The sequence below is a fragment of the Heterocephalus glaber genome, unplaced genomic scaffold (assembly GCF_053883595.1).
Source record: "Heterocephalus glaber isolate CG9 unplaced genomic scaffold, H.glaber_assembly_v1.0 deba00001497, whole genome shotgun sequence".
Taxonomy (NCBI): domain Eukaryota; kingdom Metazoa; phylum Chordata; class Mammalia; order Rodentia; family Bathyergidae; genus Heterocephalus; species Heterocephalus glaber.
Window position 1 is genome coordinate 56894023 of NW_028258320.1, and position 18864 is coordinate 56912886.

The 18864-nt window shown below is 46.0% G+C and overlaps 1 protein-coding gene across 5 annotated transcripts in view; it reads right to left on the reverse strand.

The window, feature by feature from the left end:
• Positions 1-1162: 1162 nt before the first annotated feature.
• The window catches only part of Ptpre (protein tyrosine phosphatase receptor type E), a 150287-nt gene continuing 132585 nt past the window's right edge, over positions 1163-18864 (reverse strand). For 4 of the 5 annotated variants that reach the window (XM_013069965.3, XM_087185151.1, XM_021253271.2 and 1 more), the window contains 11 exons: positions 17657-17776; positions 16237-16397; positions 15425-15560; positions 14841-14990; positions 14162-14255; positions 12790-12866; positions 11795-11929; positions 8843-8968; positions 7807-7976; positions 6526-6661; positions 1879-2442 (listed from right to left, as the gene is read on the reverse strand). In XM_013069965.3, coding sequence (XP_012925419.1) covers positions 2368-2442; positions 6526-6661; positions 7807-7976; positions 8843-8968; positions 11795-11929; positions 12790-12866; positions 14162-14255; positions 14841-14990; positions 15425-15560; positions 16237-16397; positions 17657-17776 — 1380 coding nt within the window. In that variant the 3' untranslated portion in view covers positions 1879-2367. Of the gene's footprint in view, positions 2443-6525; positions 6662-7806; positions 7977-8842; positions 8969-11794; positions 11930-12789; positions 12867-14161; positions 14256-14840; positions 14991-15424; positions 15561-16236; positions 16398-17656; positions 17777-18864 lie in introns of all 5 variants that reach the window. The other variant, XM_004838731.4, reaches the window with a different exon arrangement.

The window sequence follows — 18864 nt, forward strand, 5'->3', positions numbered from 1 at the left end:
ACATGCCAAGTGGACAGAGAAGATGCCGAGGCCCCTGGCTATTCCCTCTGCACACAGCTGCTCTAGAGGCACAGGGAGACTGTCTGAACTTGGCCTTGGCTGAGGCTATGAGGCTCAGTGACCGCTCTCCCTGACTGGGGAAGGGGCCGTATATCCACCTGACTCTGGCTTCTGTTTGTTTCCGGAATGGGAAGAGTTTGGGAGCAGGGAGAATCTCTGCAGTGGATACCTGTGATGGTCATAGTGGACAAGGGCAGGCAAACCACAAACAGAACACTGTCCTGAGCACACCCTGAAAAGATCTATCCATAAAGGCATTTCTTGATACAAGAGATGCCAGACAGACCATTGAAAGGCTTCAAGGATTCTGACCACCAACTCCTAAAATTAGGGCAGACTCCATGGTCCTTGACTTTGAACTCTAAAAAACTACCAGCTTAATGTCACCTTCATCCTAATGGGCTCCGGGTGCTGAATGAAAATGTATTTTCCTCTCTTCTCCTTTAGTCAAAGAAAGGCTTTGGGTTTGGTATTTCAACAATGGAAACAAATGGGATCAACTGGCAAGTTGCACAAAAGCTCCTTCTATTTCCTCCTTCACCTGCTTAATCATTGCACAGAGAGAGGACACACTCAGCAGTGGGGAGCCCAAGGTGCGGGTGGCAGTGATGGCAGTGGCCAGGCCACTGAGTGTGCTTTTGTCCTTCCAAGTGGATGCCAACTCCCACCCTGGGTGGGGCTCAGAGCAGTGGGGCAGGGAGAAGCTTGATGGCCAGGAGCCTGGTGAGGACAGTAACGGACCCTGGGGTTGCACCTGTACACACTGTGAACAGATAGGGGATAAACAGTGCAATAGGTGGGCACAATCAGGTCTCAGTGAAATGTCAAATAAGGCCTTTTATTTTTTTATATATCTTTTAAAAAGCAAAAAAGAAAAATGTACCAAAACTGCACATGTTCAATGTCTGTACTAAGTTAGACCAGATGTCTTCTTTTTTTTATATTGTGCTCATCTACTAGGTACCTAATAGCTACAGAAAGACAATGGTTATTAAATTGAAAGTTTCTACATTCACCTTCTTACCTCCCTCCATCCTTTGTAATGGGATCGTTATTATCAGTGTCAAAGTTCTCAGCTTCCAAAAATAAGTTAGACTTTAGATTAAGGATTTCTATTTCTCTTTTATTAAATATTGAGAAGTGGGATCTTTAAAAACTGTACAAATCTAGATTTTAAGATTTCTTTTCTTACAAACAATCTTAGCTTTTTACAAGAAATTTTTTAAATACCAAAATGCTTCTCAGAAAATTTACAGCATGATTATTTGCGGTCATCCCGCTGTTTCTACTCAAATGTGTGCTCCTCAACTCTATGTGTGTGTAAGACATTATTTGAATGTTTGGACGTGAAGTGGTTTCACATTGATCCTGCAGGTCTGGCTCGAGGGCAGCACAGGCACCAGGGGCTGAATGGGAGGGAGACTGAAAAATGTGGTAAGTTGGACTCTCAGAGGGAGACAGACAGATGGCTGGCTAGTGGTGCCCTGGGAGCCCAGTTCCATTGGCTGTTTTTGTTGTGCCCAAGGCCACAAGTGACTGGGATGGCCTGGCATTTACACTTCTCATCTAACCAACGTGGCACAGACACCAGCCTCTAAAAATATCACTATGTAATCTCTGACTACTCTAATGTGTTTTAGACTTGGATTCAGGTTAGAAAGTCTTCAGTTCTTAAAAGGTAGAGTTAAAACACATGTCTGCAACTGAGGACTCTACAAAAGTTCCTAGCTACACTGGGTTTCAAAAAATGCTGCAGCTCAAGGTTATAAAATCAGTTCGGGAAAGTAAGTTTTCAACTGATTTCTAAGTTCTTGGCTGTTTTCTTTTTTTTTTTCTTTTTTTTCTTTTTTTGGTACCTGGGATCGAACTCGGACCTTGCACTTGTCAGGCAGGCGGTGGAACCACTGAGCTAAATCCCCAGCCCTCTTGGCTGCTTTCTCAAAAATGGATTTTATATTTAGTGTCTTGGTTAAGCACACTTGGCATACTACGAATGATAAGATTTAGAGATGTGTAACATGTGACATTATGTGACATGAATCTAATGAAGAATTAATATTTTAACTGATATTAGCAGAAATACAGTACATATATTTTGTGGGGTATTATGTGATCTTAATATATTATTCCAATTTTTAAAAAGGGCATTTAAGATTGAATAACTTTATAGCAGGTGGCCTTTAAAGCATAACAAAATATATACAAAGAAATTAGGAAGGACATTAATGTCAACTATGAAATAAATTAACATAATTTTTACAAAATATGCTGACCATTAAATTAAAAAATATTTTAAGGCAGGACTCTTCATTTGAAATTAGCATAATCAGAAAATATATCAATAAAATCTTGTACCACTTTGTAGCAGAATTCATACTGTTCCTGGAAAGAAAAAAAAGAATACATTAAGGTGGTGTTCCAAAAATGTATTTGATTCACTTAATCAAAAAAACCAGAAACAATTCTGCCTATTTATTAAAACACTACATGTTTTCATGCACATCAGCTTCTGTTGCATAATTTAGTTTTTAGGTACATGAAAATTTCCAAGTGAAGATGTTTTCCTACAATGTCAATATTTTGTTTCAAATTAGTGTCTGAGTAGAAATTCTTTAGTTTTCATATTTTTAAACTGTAAAATTATTTTTGAACTGAAAAATATCAGATTACTACATTGTCAGATAGAGTTCATAATCCAAAAAAAGCACTGTATAGATGTTAAATAAAATAAAATTATTGATTACTTTGAAGCTTAAATTTTCTCTGCAAAGAAGATATGGTTTTATATAAATTTTACTCGAATTCTCAGAGTCATTGTCTCTATTTGCATAAGGCATTTCGGTTATTATAACACTTGTGCACAGTATCTGTTCCGTTTTTCCAGAAGGTGCGTGAAGACCAGAGCTGGTGGCACATGGAAGCACACCCCATTAACAAAGGGCACTCAATCAGAAGGAAGTAAGATGTGGAGAAAATAAGAATTGCTGAACTTTTCCTGAAAGGCCTACAGTAATTCTTTGGAAAACCAAGTGGGCAAAATGGTCAATGGGCAGGAAGGTGACCCCAAAGATTCCAGTAACAACAGAGAGCAGCTAAGCTGCCTCTTTACCCCTAAAGGTCTGGTTACTTGCAGACCCGAGTGGGACTTATGAACCGGAGAGAAGGCCTCAGGAAGCCTGAGAGGCAGGGAGCAGTCCTCAGCACTCTCTCCTCTTCTTTCCCAACGCAACGAATTCAGCCTTTTTGTCATACATTTGCTTGTACATCAAGCAAATATCAAAAGGCCAGGGCTGAAAGATGCTGAACATCACCCTCTTCAGCCTTCTCACAAGTCTTAGTCTGACCAAGATGAGGTAACACTAGGTTTTTTAGAGAAAGAAAAATTGGACCAGGAACTCTGGACCTGAGATTGCATGAAGTTATTGTGAGAACCAAGACTAGACTAAAGAGTCCTTGCTTCTGCCTAATAAGATTCCTACCAATTCACCAGTCCCTGGAAGGAAAAGGAAAATAAATTTACAGAAGAAATTCTTCATAAATCTATAAAGAGGCAAGTATCTTCATGATGCTCCTAAAGCATTTTCTGTACAAAGTGGCTTTTGACTTGACTTTTCATATTTAAATACTTCTATTTAAAAGCTACATCAATTAAATACCAAAGCTGACTCCAATCTGGGAAAGAAATGGAAATGGTTATTCATGGAGATGATTGTTTTCACAGCAAACACAAGCGCTAACTGATAACCACCCTTGTCCTGTCTTGCATACACGTTAGTGTTGGCTGGTGATGAATAAAGTGTGTTTTGGCAGAGAGCTGGGATGACATTGGCCATACCACAGGTCACAGACAGACCTTTCTGACCAACGCACAGTGCTCTGGGAGGACAAACCCCCTTCTGGCCTTTGGAATGCCTGTTCCAACCGAGTGATATCTCAGATGTTGGAATCGGGTCTTCCATCAGTGGTCAGCAAGTGGAAATTGGTTTGTGAGCCACTGCACTCATCTATGAGTTAAGTCAACCACATACCACATCTCTTTACTTAATCACGTAATCATACCCTGTACTCTACCAAAATATCCCTGCCAAGTGTGAGGTCTGGAGCACAGAGTAGTCTTTATGCCCTGCTGAGAGTTCTGCACCCTTCAGTTCTGGAGTCAGACAGACTGGGTTAAAACCTCATTCCAACACTTAATTCCTAAGCAACTTGGACCACCTGCTTAACTATCCTGGCTGATGACACGAGCAGCTCTTGGGAGCAGAAGTGAACATGGGGATACGGTAAGCACATAATGCAAAAGATGTCTATAAAGTACTGACCCCAGCAGTCATTAGTCAGTGATTCATTCGCCCCTCATTTGTTTACTAATTCACCACTTTTCTTGGAGCATTTACTATGTACTGGATGTGGGCCCAGAGGGTGACTTGAAACTCAGGTTGAAAAATGCCCTGTCAGGCTGTCACTGGGCAAGAAAAGCACAGACCAGAGCCAGGCAGCTTCCAAGAGGGAGCAGAGAGAGAACCTGGCAGAGCTGGCAGAGCTGGCAGAGATGAGGCAGGAGGGGATCTGGACACTGGATGATTTGGGAAAGAATACACTGGTCAGACCAGGCAAATTATGAGAGCCATTAGTGCCCCAACTAAACCGTCTTGGAGATGCTTTTGCTACAGTTGCTAGAGGCCTGTTCTGGGGCCAGGCATTTGTAGGACTTAAAGGAAATTTTGCACAGTGCCTCTAAGGGAAGTACCATCAGCTCCGATTGGTACAGAAAGGAACTGAAGCTCAGAGAGGAGAAGGAGCTTGTCCCAGCTCACAGAGCTGTAAGCTGTGAAGCCAAGATGACACCCCAAAGCCCAAGAGTCAATGGGATCTTGAGCCTTGGCCTTGTCTTTTACGTTTAACTGCTGCCTAGCGAAGACTAAAGGCTGCTCAGAAAAGAATTAAAAACAAGAAAGAAATGGAAAAGAGTCTGGCTCACAACTGAAAACTGGATTTCTTTTTGTGGGAGTTACTAATGGGGTTCTGTGTGACATTTAAACACTACTATTAATTTCTTCCTTTTTTGGTCTTTCTTTCTTTGGTCTTTCTTTTTTTCTTTGTGGTTCTGGGTCACTCTACCATTGAGCTACAACCTCACCTCAGCCCTTTCAATTTTTTATTTCAAGGTAAGTTGCCTAGACCAGCCTTAAACTTGTAATGCTTCTGCCTCAGCCTCCCATAGTGCTAGGATTAGAGACCTGTGCCACTGTACCCAGCTACTATTATATTTTGATCTACAAGCTCTTCATGCTGTCATCTGCCACCGCTGCACAGTTTGTGCCACCCCAAGGCACCTGCTGCTGTCAAGAGGCAGCATAACCGCTAGCAGACTTCCATGGGCTTCTCCAGCACCTTCTCAGAGCCTAACAGGGACCATCAGTGCTGGGACCAGGGCTCCAAGGTCAGGGGGAGCCCTGATTCCTCTTCCTCCCCATTGCTGTCAATGGTCTGGGTTCCCATCACTGTCACAGCTGCCAGGGCAGAGAGACTTCCAGAGTGAGAGCGAGCCAGCAACTACCCAATACCCTTCCAGTCTAGTGGTTCTTGAATGTGTATTCACTTTGGGATCACTTGACATGGAGTAGGGGTGCTGATACCTGGGTCTCAGTCCCAGAGATCAGATCCCATTTAATTGGTCTGAGGTGATGCTTGGGCACCAGTAGATAGGTAAATTCTCCCCAGGTGAGTGGCATGTGCACCCAAGGTGGAGAGCCTCACGCTAGCCCTACCCGGCAGGAAGGCAGACCCATCCTTGCTCAGGGGTTCTCTTTGGTATCTAAGCTCTGCTGTGATGGGGGCTGTGGGAGGGCCCTCCTCCCCACCTTTCTGTGCAGGCTGTTTGAGCCAGGATTGGAAAGGGAGGATGAGTTCTAAATAGGATGCTGTGGGGGAGATGATGAATTCTAACAGCTTTGAAAAATTGCACTTGTTGGTTTAGCATGAGCCACTGTGGAATTTATCGAGGAAAAATCTCTTCCAAAACCCAGAAAGTGTGCATCCAGGTAATGACAGAGGATGTGTAGGGCAATTGTACATTAGGTGGGCTTCCTATGTCCCCTGGAAAGGTGTTGAGGTTAAGTGAGACACTACCAAGGAAAACAGACCAAATGCAAAGGTGTAAAGTTGAAAATGACAAGTCCTAGGATTTTAAGTTTCAGTGTGCTTTTGAACCTGATAACAGTACAGTACACTTAAAAATGCACTGAGACCTTTCTCATGAGGTTTGTCCAGAGGACAGATCTGAGTCAGAGACCTAAGGAAGGATCTGGGTCTGTCCCTTTACTATGAAAATTAGCAGGTGGCTCTTTGCTTTGGGAATTGTACCCTCCCTCCTCCCCTTTACCCTGGAGTACCTTTAATGAAGAATCAAAACCATGAAACAATTCTCGACCCTTCTGGAGACTTCCTTAAAGTTCAGGTTCTTACCAGGGTTTGCACCATGTGTGGCCTCTGAAGTCGTAAGCTCTTCACAGCTTGAAATACATCTAAAAGTCCCTCAGCTTTTACACGTTCCAAAATGTTGCTGAGGGCAATGAATGTACCTGTTCGCCCAGCTCCAGCACTGTGGAGAGAAAGCACTCAGTGATGACCATCAAACCAACGGGGAAAGAAACAGACAGCTTACAAACAGTCCCCTGCATGTTGGTATTGAAGCAGGATCACTGCAAAGAATCAGTTTGACTGGATGTTTCACGGCCATTTATCTATAACTTAGTTTCTGAGCAAGGTCCAGCAACCCTAAAATTCGAAGCCATTTCGCTCAATACAGTGGTCTGATATTTCATGAAATGGCTTGGGACCAGTTATAGGATTTTAAGCACTTTCTCTCTCCCCTGTGGGGACCAGTGGCTCCCAAAGTGTGGCCCTCAAAGCAGCAGGCTCTGCATCACCTAGGAACTGGTTAGAAACGCAGACCCTCCCAGGTCAGGTCCAGTGAGGAGGTGACCCTGGCACCTGTCCTCTGCATAGGTGATGCTGAATGGTAGCATTGAAGCGCTATTAAGGCAGCAGGCACTTGGTACCAGGAAGTCAGATGATTCTTTCCAGATGACCTTTTCCAGGAGGGGGCACTGGACACAGCCAGAAACCACACAGGTAGGGATAAAAGGGGAGCTGAGGCTTCAGATCTGCAAGACTCACCCTCCTGCCCTCCTTATGATGCTTATCATGGTCCTTGCTGGGGTAGTCACTGTGGCTCTGGGATTGTCCCTCTGCTCTCATGCCTGACTTGTAGAGAGAAGTGTGGCTACAAGCCTCTGTTAGCAATCTGAGCCTGGACCCCGACCCTGCCCCACCCATGGTCCCAGGATAATCACCCTGGGTAGTTCTTCAGCTGAAGAACCTCCTTTTCTAAGGCCAGAAGAGAGAACACAAAGTGTGGACACAGCAACTTGAAACATAACTTGCAGAATGGAGGCAAGCACCTTGACCCACTCAAAGAGTTTGGATGCCTTCAACAGCATGTGGAAATGAGTGTCTGGGTTCTCTCCCGACTCCTTCCCACAGATGCATGCCGCATGTATGAGGAGATGACGTGGCTCATGCATTTATGTGAAGTTATATGTGCACATGTGTAAGGGAAGGTGACACAGAATCTAGGGAAATAATGTTACTGGGGGCAGTGACCCAGCTCTCTCTCACCCTATCTGTGTGTGTTCTGTGCTGCCCCACTTGGAGAGAGCCCCTGGCTGGCAGTGGGCCACTCACCTGCAGTGCACAGTGATAGGGTGGTTACCAGTCTGCTGCTGCTGCTTCTGCACGGCTGCAATGAGGTCAATCATGCCTTTGCCCTCGGCTGGAATCCCAATCTCTGGCCAGCCATGGAAGTGGAATTGGCGCACCATGCGGGCCTGCTCCTCCTGGCGGGTCAGCGGTTGCTGTGGGAGATGGCTTTCAGGGATGCTGGCCTTCGCCCTGCTGGGGGTCCACTCACCCTCCTGCAGATCAGGGCCTGGGCTCAGAGCCCTTCTGATCCTTCTGAGGTTCCCACTGTTGCCACCTAATCATTGAGGGGCCTTCCTAGCAGTTGGCTGTGCTTCCTTCTGCCTGGGTCAAGACGTCTGGAGGATATGCCCTAGATGCCAGTCAAACCCCACCCAACCCTTTACAGAATCCTGGCTGCCATGCTCCAGAGAAAGGACTCCTTCTCTTGGGAAGCCAGGCCTTGCATTTCCCTCTGAGGCTGGAGATGAGTCTAGTGGGGTGGATCCTTCTATTGCTGGCCTGGAGGACAGCCAGTCTTTGTAGAAGTTCAGCTTTCCTGGACTGACCATCTTGAACGCAACACAAAGTCTCAACCCTGAATGACAAGAGTTTCCACTTTTTGCCAGCATGAGCAGAGCCTAGGACCCAATGGGGACAGGGATGGCTGAGAGTTCTGAGAAAGCTCCTGAAAGAAGGCCCCAAGGGGCCTCTGTAGCCTTCTTCTTTGTATTTCCTACCTCTGCTAAGGTCTTTCTTCCCAGGAGCTTGTGGGAGAAAGCAAAGTGGTATGGGCCAGCCTCTCTGCCCTGTCATCTTCTTCCCAGGTAGGAGACAGGTGACCACAGAGGTCCGGTTTTATAGGAGTCCTGCAACTGGGTAATCCATCAGCCATTCATGGTAATCTGGGACTCAGGAAAAGGTGGTTGGGGCATGACATGTGACAGGTACAAGATCCCATTCTGGCACAGTGACAAGCAGCTCCTAGGGTGATGATGTTTGGTTAGGTCTATTAGAATTTTTAAATCTACGGCAACAATACCTGATTGAAGGTCACCAAGAAGTCTCGTATACTGATGGCTTCAGAAAGGGTGTCACTTTTTATCTCAATTGTTATTTCTCCATGAGTAACTGAGCCCTCTGTTGGCCAATACTGGTAGCATTTATCCTTAGGGGATAAGATAAAATTTTGTGTCATAACTTGCAATCCCTTTTGACCTTATGATGTAGAGTTCCTCCCAAACCATTTAATCTATTTCATCTGATCCGAAAATAATATATGAATATGAGTGTGAATATTCATGAATGCCTATTGAACAAGGGAACAGAATAGACATTTTTAGAAAGAGACACACACACATACATATATAAAAATTGTCTACATGATAGAAAGGGGAGATAATTCAGTAAATGGAATCTTAAAGCTTTCAGAATGGATAAGAATGCTCCAGCTTCTCCTAGATTTAGGTGCATAGGAACTGCACTACTATGTGTAGCAGCCTTGAACCTTAAAAACAAACCCAGATGGGTTGAGACTTTAAAACCAAAAACAAGACTGTAAAACCCTCAGAAGAAACTATTTGTTCACTCTGTGATGCATAAGGATTTACTAAATAAGGCACAAAAAGAGCTAATTATGAGGCAATATATCAATAACTAATTACGATGCATCAGAATCAGACAATAATAAAATTAACTTTTCTGCATCAACAAGCATCACTGAGTGAGAATATGGGCCACAAACTCCAATGAGGAATTTGGAATGCACAAAATCCACACCAGGTGAGCATCAAAATATGTAAATAAGTCCTATAAATAAATAAGAAAAGGGCAAACAACTCAGTAGAAAAATGAGTGAAAAGCAGGAACAGGCATTTACAAAGAGGAGATAACCCATCCATGGATATACGAAGTGATGTTCTACCTTGTGGGAATTGGAGAGATGCAGATTAAAGCACAGAGAGATATCTGCATCTATTTAATTGATAAAACCCAGGATCCTGAGAATATTAGGTACAATAATGAATGATTATCTTATACATTTCTGGGGTCCACTTTGAAAACCTCTTTGGAAAACAATTAAGAATTATCTTGCAAATTGATACTTTCACATACTCTCTACTGTGATGTTTTGTCTCTTTGGTATACATTAACTTTTGTGCATCATAGGACATGTGCAAGGAGGTACAGGGCACCGCTGTTTGTAAAACAACAAAGCAAAATCAACCCGAATGATGGGAGAAGGGATAAATAAGTGGATACAGGGTACATGACTTGTATAGGGGAATATACTGAAATAATAATGCTGAATGACTCAGTTACAGACATCAACATAGAAAACATCAAAAGCACAATTTTGAGTGGAAAAATCAAGTCTCAAAAGATTATACACTATAACTATGCTCTTTATATAAAATTCAAAGTCAACAAAAATTAAATAATAGTTTCCTTAGGCATAAGAATAAAAGATTTTAATTTTTTTTGTCTTTAGAGACAAGTGTCTCCCTGTGTAGTTAAGGCTGAGCTTGAATTCCCAGGCTGGCTGCAAGTTTAACATACTCTTGCTTCGGCTTCTGGGATGCTGGGATTACGCTCGTGTGCCATCACACCCAGCTGACTTTAAAGTATTTTTTTAAAAGCAAAGAATACCTCCACTAGGATGGCTTTAGTAAAAAGACAATGTAAGTGTTGGCAAGAAAGGGGAATAAATTGGAATATTTGCATGTTACTAGTAGGAATATAAAATGGGGTCGCTAGTCTGTTTCTCAAAAAATATTAAGTAAAGTTCATGATACAGAATTGTGATATGAGCGAGGTATGTACCCAAGAGAAATGAAAAAAAAAAAGAAAAAGAAATAGAAACAGGCCCATACAAAAGCTAGTTCAGGAGTGACCATAGTAACGTTACTCATAATCGCTCCAAAGCAGAAATGACACAAAGGCCCATCACCTGATGACTGGATAAATGAAAGTAGTATATTTTTACAATGCAATACTATTTGCCAGTAAAAAAGAATGAAATACTTGCTCATGCTACAACATGAAACCATAATTCTAAGTGAATGATTCTCACTTCCAAAAGACCACATACAAGTCTTATATGAGTCCACTTATATTAATGTCTGGTTTAGGCAAATTCATAGTCAGGAAGAGATTAATGATAGCTGCAGCTGGGGGAAGGGAAGAGGGGGAGTGACTATGGATGGTACAGTTTCTTTTTGAGGTGATAAAAGCAATCCGGAATTAGAGGAGACAGTTGTCCAAGTCTGAATAATGCAAAAACCCACTGAACTGTGCCCTTTAAAAAGATGAATTATTTGGTAGGTTAATCATATCTCAATAAATCTTGTCATTTTTATTTTGAAACAGGGTCTTGCTAAGTTAGCCATGCTGGCCTTGAATTTGTGACCCTCCTGCCTCAGTCCCCCAAGTAGCTAGGATTATAGGTGTGCACCACCATGCATGGCTAAACTAATTTTTTTAAAGCAAAGAAATCAAAACACAAACTCAGGGGAGTGGTCCTAACTTGGGGGAGCTAGATAGATGTACATTATTGATAAAACTATGGTTTTTCTGTTGGGTGTGGGTTTGTGAGTGTTTACTATGTTATTAAAGAAGGCCATGGATGGATTTCTGGGAAAACAGTAACATTTGACCTATTAATTTGAAGAGAATATTAGCTAGGTACACACATCAAAGTCTCTATATCTTAGAAAAAGTAAATAAATGCCCTTTGATGGGTTGTGATACTGATAAATACAAAATAGCAGAAATTCAAGGCAGGTAAATGTGGGCTAAGTAGGAAAACTGGCTAATCACTCTCCCCACTCTAAGCCCCCCACAAAGAAAGCAAGGGTGAGATACAACCTTTTCCTTTCCATCCTCAGTCATCCTGCATGGCCCTCCCCAGTGTGTTTTCAGGGCCCCAGCGGCTGAGACATGGTCCTCCCTGAGCAGTGGCCCTGGAGGACCTGAGCATGGTGGCACCGCTCACCTGCTCTCGCTCCTGCACCTCTGTCAGCATCACAATGGTGTGGCACTTCCACTCCCAGATCATCCTCCAGAAGTCCTCGACCGTGTGGGCTAGTGGGCCCTGGGTGGCAATGAAGTAGTCTTTCTGTCGATAACCCTTCAAAAGAAGAGCAGAGGTTAGGGCTGGACTTCCTTTTCTCCAGCGCCACCACCTGCCATGTGTGTTCAGGACAGCCCTGATGAAGCCTGATGAGGAAACGGCGATCTTCCATGCCTGCACCAAAGCCCAGCTGGTACACCTGTGCACACACATGCCCCACCTCCTCTCACACCCAAGAAGCTGGCCAGGATGCTTTGGCTGAGAACACACATCCATACTTTCAGTTCTTGAGGTCCTCTCTAAGTGGCTACTGTCAATTACCAGTTACTGTGGCTGTCCCAACAGTTCCCTGTAGCTTTGATGCTGCCATGCTTCTGTGTTCTACAGCTAGAGTCACACAGTGGTGATGCAGAGGGCCTGGGTGTGAAGCCCGAGGAAGGGGCTTCAAATTCCAGTTCCTCTACCAGGACCCCACTGATATCTGCGGCAATTTCTTCAACTGCAAATGGGAACACTAACATGCACTTGGCTGCAAGGTTCTTCTGTGCCTATTTTTCTGCTGACTTCAGTGTGCAGGAAGACAGGCTGCCTGTTCAGTCTAGACACAGTTATATCGTCCATATGGGTTCAAGTCACACAAATCAGAGTGGAGAGCACACAGAAGCCCTGCATGTATAAGTGTGTGTAACAACTACTAACAGCAGAGAAAAAAAATAAGCCAATTACTTGGACTGAGTCTCTGTCCTACTTCCAAAGTTCACTATTTATTTATTTTTTTAAGCAAATGATTCTGCTAATGAAATGGTTCCTGGTGATGCGTCAATTCTTTCTGTCGTGTCAATGAACTAATAAAAGTATGTGGTCATTTAGGAAGGAGACACACATTGCAAAAGCACACTCAAGGCCAAGATACATACGTCTATGAAGGATGCGTTGATATAGTCTGTATATTCTTGACCCCTTTTCATGGAAAGGATCACTCGGTTGAAGTCATCTGTAAAGTGGCATTTTCCATAGTTAGTACAGATACAATCCTGTCTTGCAAAATGTTCTTTTGGTGGTGCAGGGGATGGAACCAGGACTCATGCACACTAGGCAAGGCCTGCACTACTGAGCTACACCCCAGCCCTCCTGCCTTGCAAACTTTAACCTGCTGCTCCAAGCTTCCAAAATATAAAGTTTATCAATGAAATCAGATAAAGCTAACTCTTTAGGAAGTGTATGTTATAGGCTAAGAAAATAACTCAGGAAAGATTTTTTGTTGGAAATCTCTGAAAACAATCTAGTTATGGTTTTTACTTTTCATTTTAAAACACTGCACTGGGCCAGGGATTTCCACCACCTGCCTCAAAAGCTCCTGAATTTGATCCCCAGTACCAAACCAAACCAAACAAACAAACCAGCCAACAAACAAAAAATCGCCCACACACAAAACACTGCATTTAAGGAATAAAGAGTATGACCCACAGGTACTGGATCTGCAGGCATAAGGACAACATGGTCACAGGGAATCCAGGGTCTGGGGCCGGGGAAGATTTGTCTGCTCCCTACAGCACAGGTGACTGTAGTGAGAGCAAGCCAGCACACAGCCACTAGACCATAAAGGGCCCACCGAGGACATATTGTTTACGACATGGCTCAGCTTCTTTTCTTCAGGCTGGGTGCTCTCCCAATCCCTTCTCAGTTCATTTTTTTGTGCAGGTTTCTCTCTTCCCACTGGGTGAGACCCCAGATGTGGATTCCTGCCTCCTTGCTGGCCTCTGCTCCTTCACTCACGACTTTGGTGGGAGGCCAGAGTCCTGGCTCCAGTCCAGCCCATGTCTTGCCCTTTTAGAGGCACAAGTCTTTTCTTAGAAGGTTCACCTGTGTTCACTTCAGGTCTGACCTAACTCCTCGCCATTGCATGGCCTCAGCCACGACACTCATTCTCTCTTCTGTGTAAGGGGGCATTGAATGAGTCACAGAATCAGTTACCAGGTCATGCCTGAGGCGCATCTCCAGGCCTCTGTGGAGCCCTCCTGGCTGTCCACTCTTCTGCCCTCCCCTGCCTCTGAGCCTTACCCCAGGCTGCCTGTCTGAGACCCACGTGAGACTGGCTAGGTCACCTGGGGTGCCCCAAGAGGCTCTTCTTTTCCTGACATCCACCTAGGAGCCGAGTTGGGCCCCAAGGGGCACTTGCCCGATGCTGCTCTACAGAGCACAGTGGCTTCCCAGTGTCTGAAGCCTGTGGCATCTAGCCCTGCCCTGCCCACCTGGAAGGGTGGAGACCCCAGCACAGTGCTGCCTTACATGGAATGATCTGGATGACCCTGGCTTTCTTCATGTTGGCCGGCAAGTTGCCCGTCCTCATGTTCTCCTTCATGATCCGGACATTGGTCAGTTTCTGCAGGTGGGAAGAGCACAGTGAGCAGTCAAAATCCCCTGAACAAAGCACTCAGCTCTGTGCCAGTCCTACTGGCAGGGCCCTGTGCAAAGGGATCCTGTGCTGGGCATGGTTGGTGCATGCCTGTAATCCCAGAACTCTGGGAGCTCAAGGCAAGAAGACCACAGGTTCAAGCCCAGTTTGGGTAACTCAGTGATTCAGTGAGACACTGTCTTAAAATAAAAAGTAAAAAAAAGGAGAGCGGGGGATTTAGCTCAGTGGTTCCAGTGCCTGCCTCACAAGCGCAAGGTCCTGAGTTTGATCTCCGGTAACAACAACAACAACAACAGCAACAAAAAAAAACACACACACACATCTCTGTCTCATGAAGCTGCCTCCGTGTTAGGAAATGAACGGTACCTGCACTCATCTGCCTACAAGCCCCAGTTATTCTTACCCCAAAAGTCACAGCCCAACATCTCCCTCCTTTTATGGGGTCAGTAAGGAGGGTGAGTGATTGAAAGAGGCTTCATTTAAACAGCTGCTGTTTCCCCTTTCTTCTGTTCACCCACCCCAGGACACAGAGGAAGCCTTGCGGGCACTCACCCTGAACTCCTCCTCCAGCCCAATCTTGTTGAAGTGGGTGGTGGTACCATGCAGGCTCTGCAGGTGCCTCTCCAGGGAGGACACATCCAGCTCCGTGTCCCCATAGAGGTAGTACTCCAGTAAGGCTTGGTAGATGAACGTGTACTGCACCTGCAGGACACAGGGCACCCCACCTTTGACTCTGCCCTGGGCCAGCAGGGCTGCTGTCTTCTCTTTTTGACGATGGGAAGAGGGTTAAGGGCAAAAGTCAGATCAGTGGTTATGCGGATTGGCCATGTAGGCTCTCCAGTAAAGATGGTAATGGCTGGTGTTTATTGAGGATGCCTGGCACCATCCTGGGAGATAGCATAATCACCCTCACAATGTATGAGGATTTAGGATGAGGGGGAACATTCCCTGAAGGCCCTTGGGGAGGAATAGAAAGAATAGGAAGGAAGCCAGGTCTGATGTTGGACCTCAGTTGTTCAGGGCCTGTGGCTATCCACCTATCAAAACCAGGGCCCACAGATTGTGGTAAGGCTGAATCCCACGTGCCTGGGTTTCTTTGTGAAGCTCAGACCAGGGTTGGAGGAGGCATCACTCACATCCGTTTGGACCATCTGAGGGCGCTGATTGCGGATTTGTGACACGAATTCAAAGACATCTACTTTCTGCTCTGAATGTATCATGTCCATCATGGCGTCGATCACGATGAAGGTGCCTGTCCGGCCTACACCCGCGCTTTGGAAAAGAAGACAGATGTCATTCTGTGTGTCACATTCCCCTGAAGTAAGTGACAGAAGCTGGAAAGATACCTGAAAGCCAGGATGGAGGACCTGGCCTTCCTCAAAATTATTCAATGCAATTTTACTTTGGTGAGCAAGAAGCAAGTCTAAGTGTGGCCACCAGAGGGCGCTGCAATATCAGTAAATGATCTCAAACTCCAGAATCGGAGAAACTTGAGAGTAAGCTTTGCATAAGGCTACATGGATGATTTTTTCTGTACTACCAAACATTTTCTTCCCGGTATCACTGGTATAATTGTGTCCTACCAAAGGAGAGTATTCTTCATGTGTCCCCTTGGAGGTGAGGGACCCTAGGGATCCCTGGCAAGGCCAAGTGGACCTGCCCGGAGCTCTGCTCCCACCATAACCCTGGCCTTTCTGCACTGTTGAGTTTTACTTTTGGGGTTCTTCCTCATATGACACGGGAGGGTCTCTGCTATTACAGCACGTGCTACAGGGAGGCTCTGGGCTTCCTTCCCTCTGGCTTTCCCTGAAGGACAATCTGAGCTGTGCCTCAGGAAAGGTACCTTTGTGTCCACTTCCCAATCTGAACCTCTGCCCACCTCAATATCGGATCATTGGCCATTCTCTCACCGGGCCTACCCCTTACTCCCACCCGCTCCCAGACATACCTGCAGTGGACCACGATGGGCCCAGCGTGTGAGGGGTTGAGTGCTCGCACTTTCTTCAAGAACTTTAGCATCCCGATGGGGGTGAAAGGCACCCCAAAGTCAGGCCAGCTGGTGAAGTGCAGCTGTGAGACAAGCCTCGGTGCCTTGCAGCTGTCGGGAAGCTGCAGCAGAGAGACATGAGGGGGTACACAGGACGGCCCTCAGCCCTGCCCATTTTGAGGATGCTCGCCTGGGCTCAACAGTGCCAGCCAGGTTGTGGCAGTTGGGGCTCATGTGGGGATCGACATCGATCCATGTGGAGGATCCCTGAGACAGAGCTCTTGGGTCTCTGCTGCCGGCTATGGACAGGACACCACAGGCTCTTGCAGAGGGCATAGGGTGGGGCCATGGGCACCTGGCCGTGCCTACATCAAGCAGATACCAAGTAGCTAGACGTGCTAAAGGTGGCCCCAAACCTCAGGGACCCCACCTGTTAGGAGGTGCCCTGCTCTACTCTGCTTGGACAGTCTCACTTTACTCTCTGGTCCTGAGTGATTAGCAACAGCACATCCCTTCTCTCTCATAGTGTTTCAATTCGGGGAGAAAAGCTGACAGGGTTTGTCTAGCTCTGGAGTCCCCCAGCCCTCCCCCAGAGCCTCTTTCAGCTCTCATGACCCAGAGCCCGTGAGTCTGTTCACCTGCCCCAGACCTGGAAGGTTATCAACAGCATATTTGGAAATATATTTGTGAGTATGCATATGCATGTCCGAGTGCATATGGCTGCATGGATGTGCATATATGTCTAGGAGAGAAGCAATCAGGGGATAGTAATAATAACAGTAAGTGTCACCTCCCCTTACTTTTTGCTGTGGCTTCTAGGAACTCTGGCCTCATATTTTTGCAATCTAATTACACCGCTCTGTCTCTGATTTCTGAAAAAATGACCTTTTGTTTTTACCATGGTTTCAAAATATCTTTTAAATCTCCATCTCATCGGCCTTGTTTGTAGGCATTTTTGTCGAAATCTATCTTAAGTCCTTTCATGGGGAACTAGTAAGAAATAAGTGTGAAAAATGAGGAGGTCTCAGACCCAATTTCAAAACTATTAAAAAATTCTGCCTCACAATTCCCCGCTTGTGAAATGATATGGTGCTCCCAAGGGGGGACTGTCCCGTTCCCCCCCCACCCCATCCTGTTCCCCTTAGGGAAGCCCAGAGGAGTCACTGGGAGCAGGAGCACCCAGCATCTGCCTGACTCAGGTAGGAGCACCCAGCATCTGGCTGACTCAGGTTCTGGGCTGACTGCCCTGTCCCAGCCTGGCCACATGCTCCCACCCTCCAGCCACTGCCCAGCTCTTCATACTACAACATGTAGAAAGGTCTCTACCCCGACCATGTGCTTTCAAATATGCCCCCAGAGGTCACCAGTGGCAAATGCTTACGGACTGTATGCAGAACTTCCGGACTGTGTAGTCCACCAGCACCACACAGTCTTCCACAGACACCCGGATGTTTCCGTAGGTCCAGCATCCCTGGTCAGGCCAGTACTGATAGCACTTTTCCTGCACGCAACAATTTATAGACCCAAATCCATTAGTGAGTGTGTTTCTCGCTCCACACCCTGCCTTATACCCCCGCCCCTGCCATCCACGAAAGGGCTCTCATGGACCGGTGGAGTCAACAGCTCCCAGAACTAGGACAAGCACATCTCCTTTACCGACAGGGAAAGTGAGGCCACATCGCTGATTAATGGTGGCCCCAAGATCAAGACTAGGACTGGGCTTTCTGATTTCAACCCAGTGTCGTCTCATTCATTCCCTCACTCATTAATCCCACATACTTCACTGAACTGGCGATGCTGTGCCTGCTCCCTTCCGAGCTGGGGCCCCTAACCTGGAAGGAGCCTCGGGACGGAGTGAGGCTCACCCACTCCCACTTTGTGAAACATTTCCCATGGGACTCACCAGCCTGTTTATAAGGACCTCGGACTACAGCATTGCCAGGCTCCTGCTCAAGAGTGGCCTGAGTCAAGCTAATGAGCCGTGCCCTCCTCTGACAAGGAAGAGGCTGATGCGGCACTTTATCATGGAGAGGCTGTTTCATTACCTTCCCACCATCTGAAATGGGTCTTGTCTTTGCCCTTGTATTTTCTGGCACACTAGCACCTAACTAGTAGTGAGCCATTTATCAGCATGGAACACATAAATGAATGTTGACCCTCTCAAGGGGGACAGGACCTGCTCAATATTCCCTCTGGAAATCTCTAGGGTTTCAGAAGCCTTCTAGACACTCAACAGTTAGTCTTGAAAATGGCCCCAGCCAAGTGCTCAGATTCTCAGGATCCATAATCTTAAAAGCAAAAAGTGCCTGGGATCTGCCAGAGACCAGTAGCTTTGTATTACGACATTCATGGGACCAGATACTCCCCCACATCCTGGCCCCAGCTGCCCTGCTGTTCATGGGGAGGTCTCTGACCCAACCAGAAGACACCCAAAGGTCCTGGTTTAGTTGACTCTGGGCCCCGTGGGGGCCCTGGGACCCTCTGAAATTCTTGCCCTGAAAAGCTCTGGCAGGGATGAGCCCAGTGGGCTCTGTGTGGTTGTCTCTACCCCTTCCCCCATCAAATCACAAGGTGCAAGCTGTGTTTCAC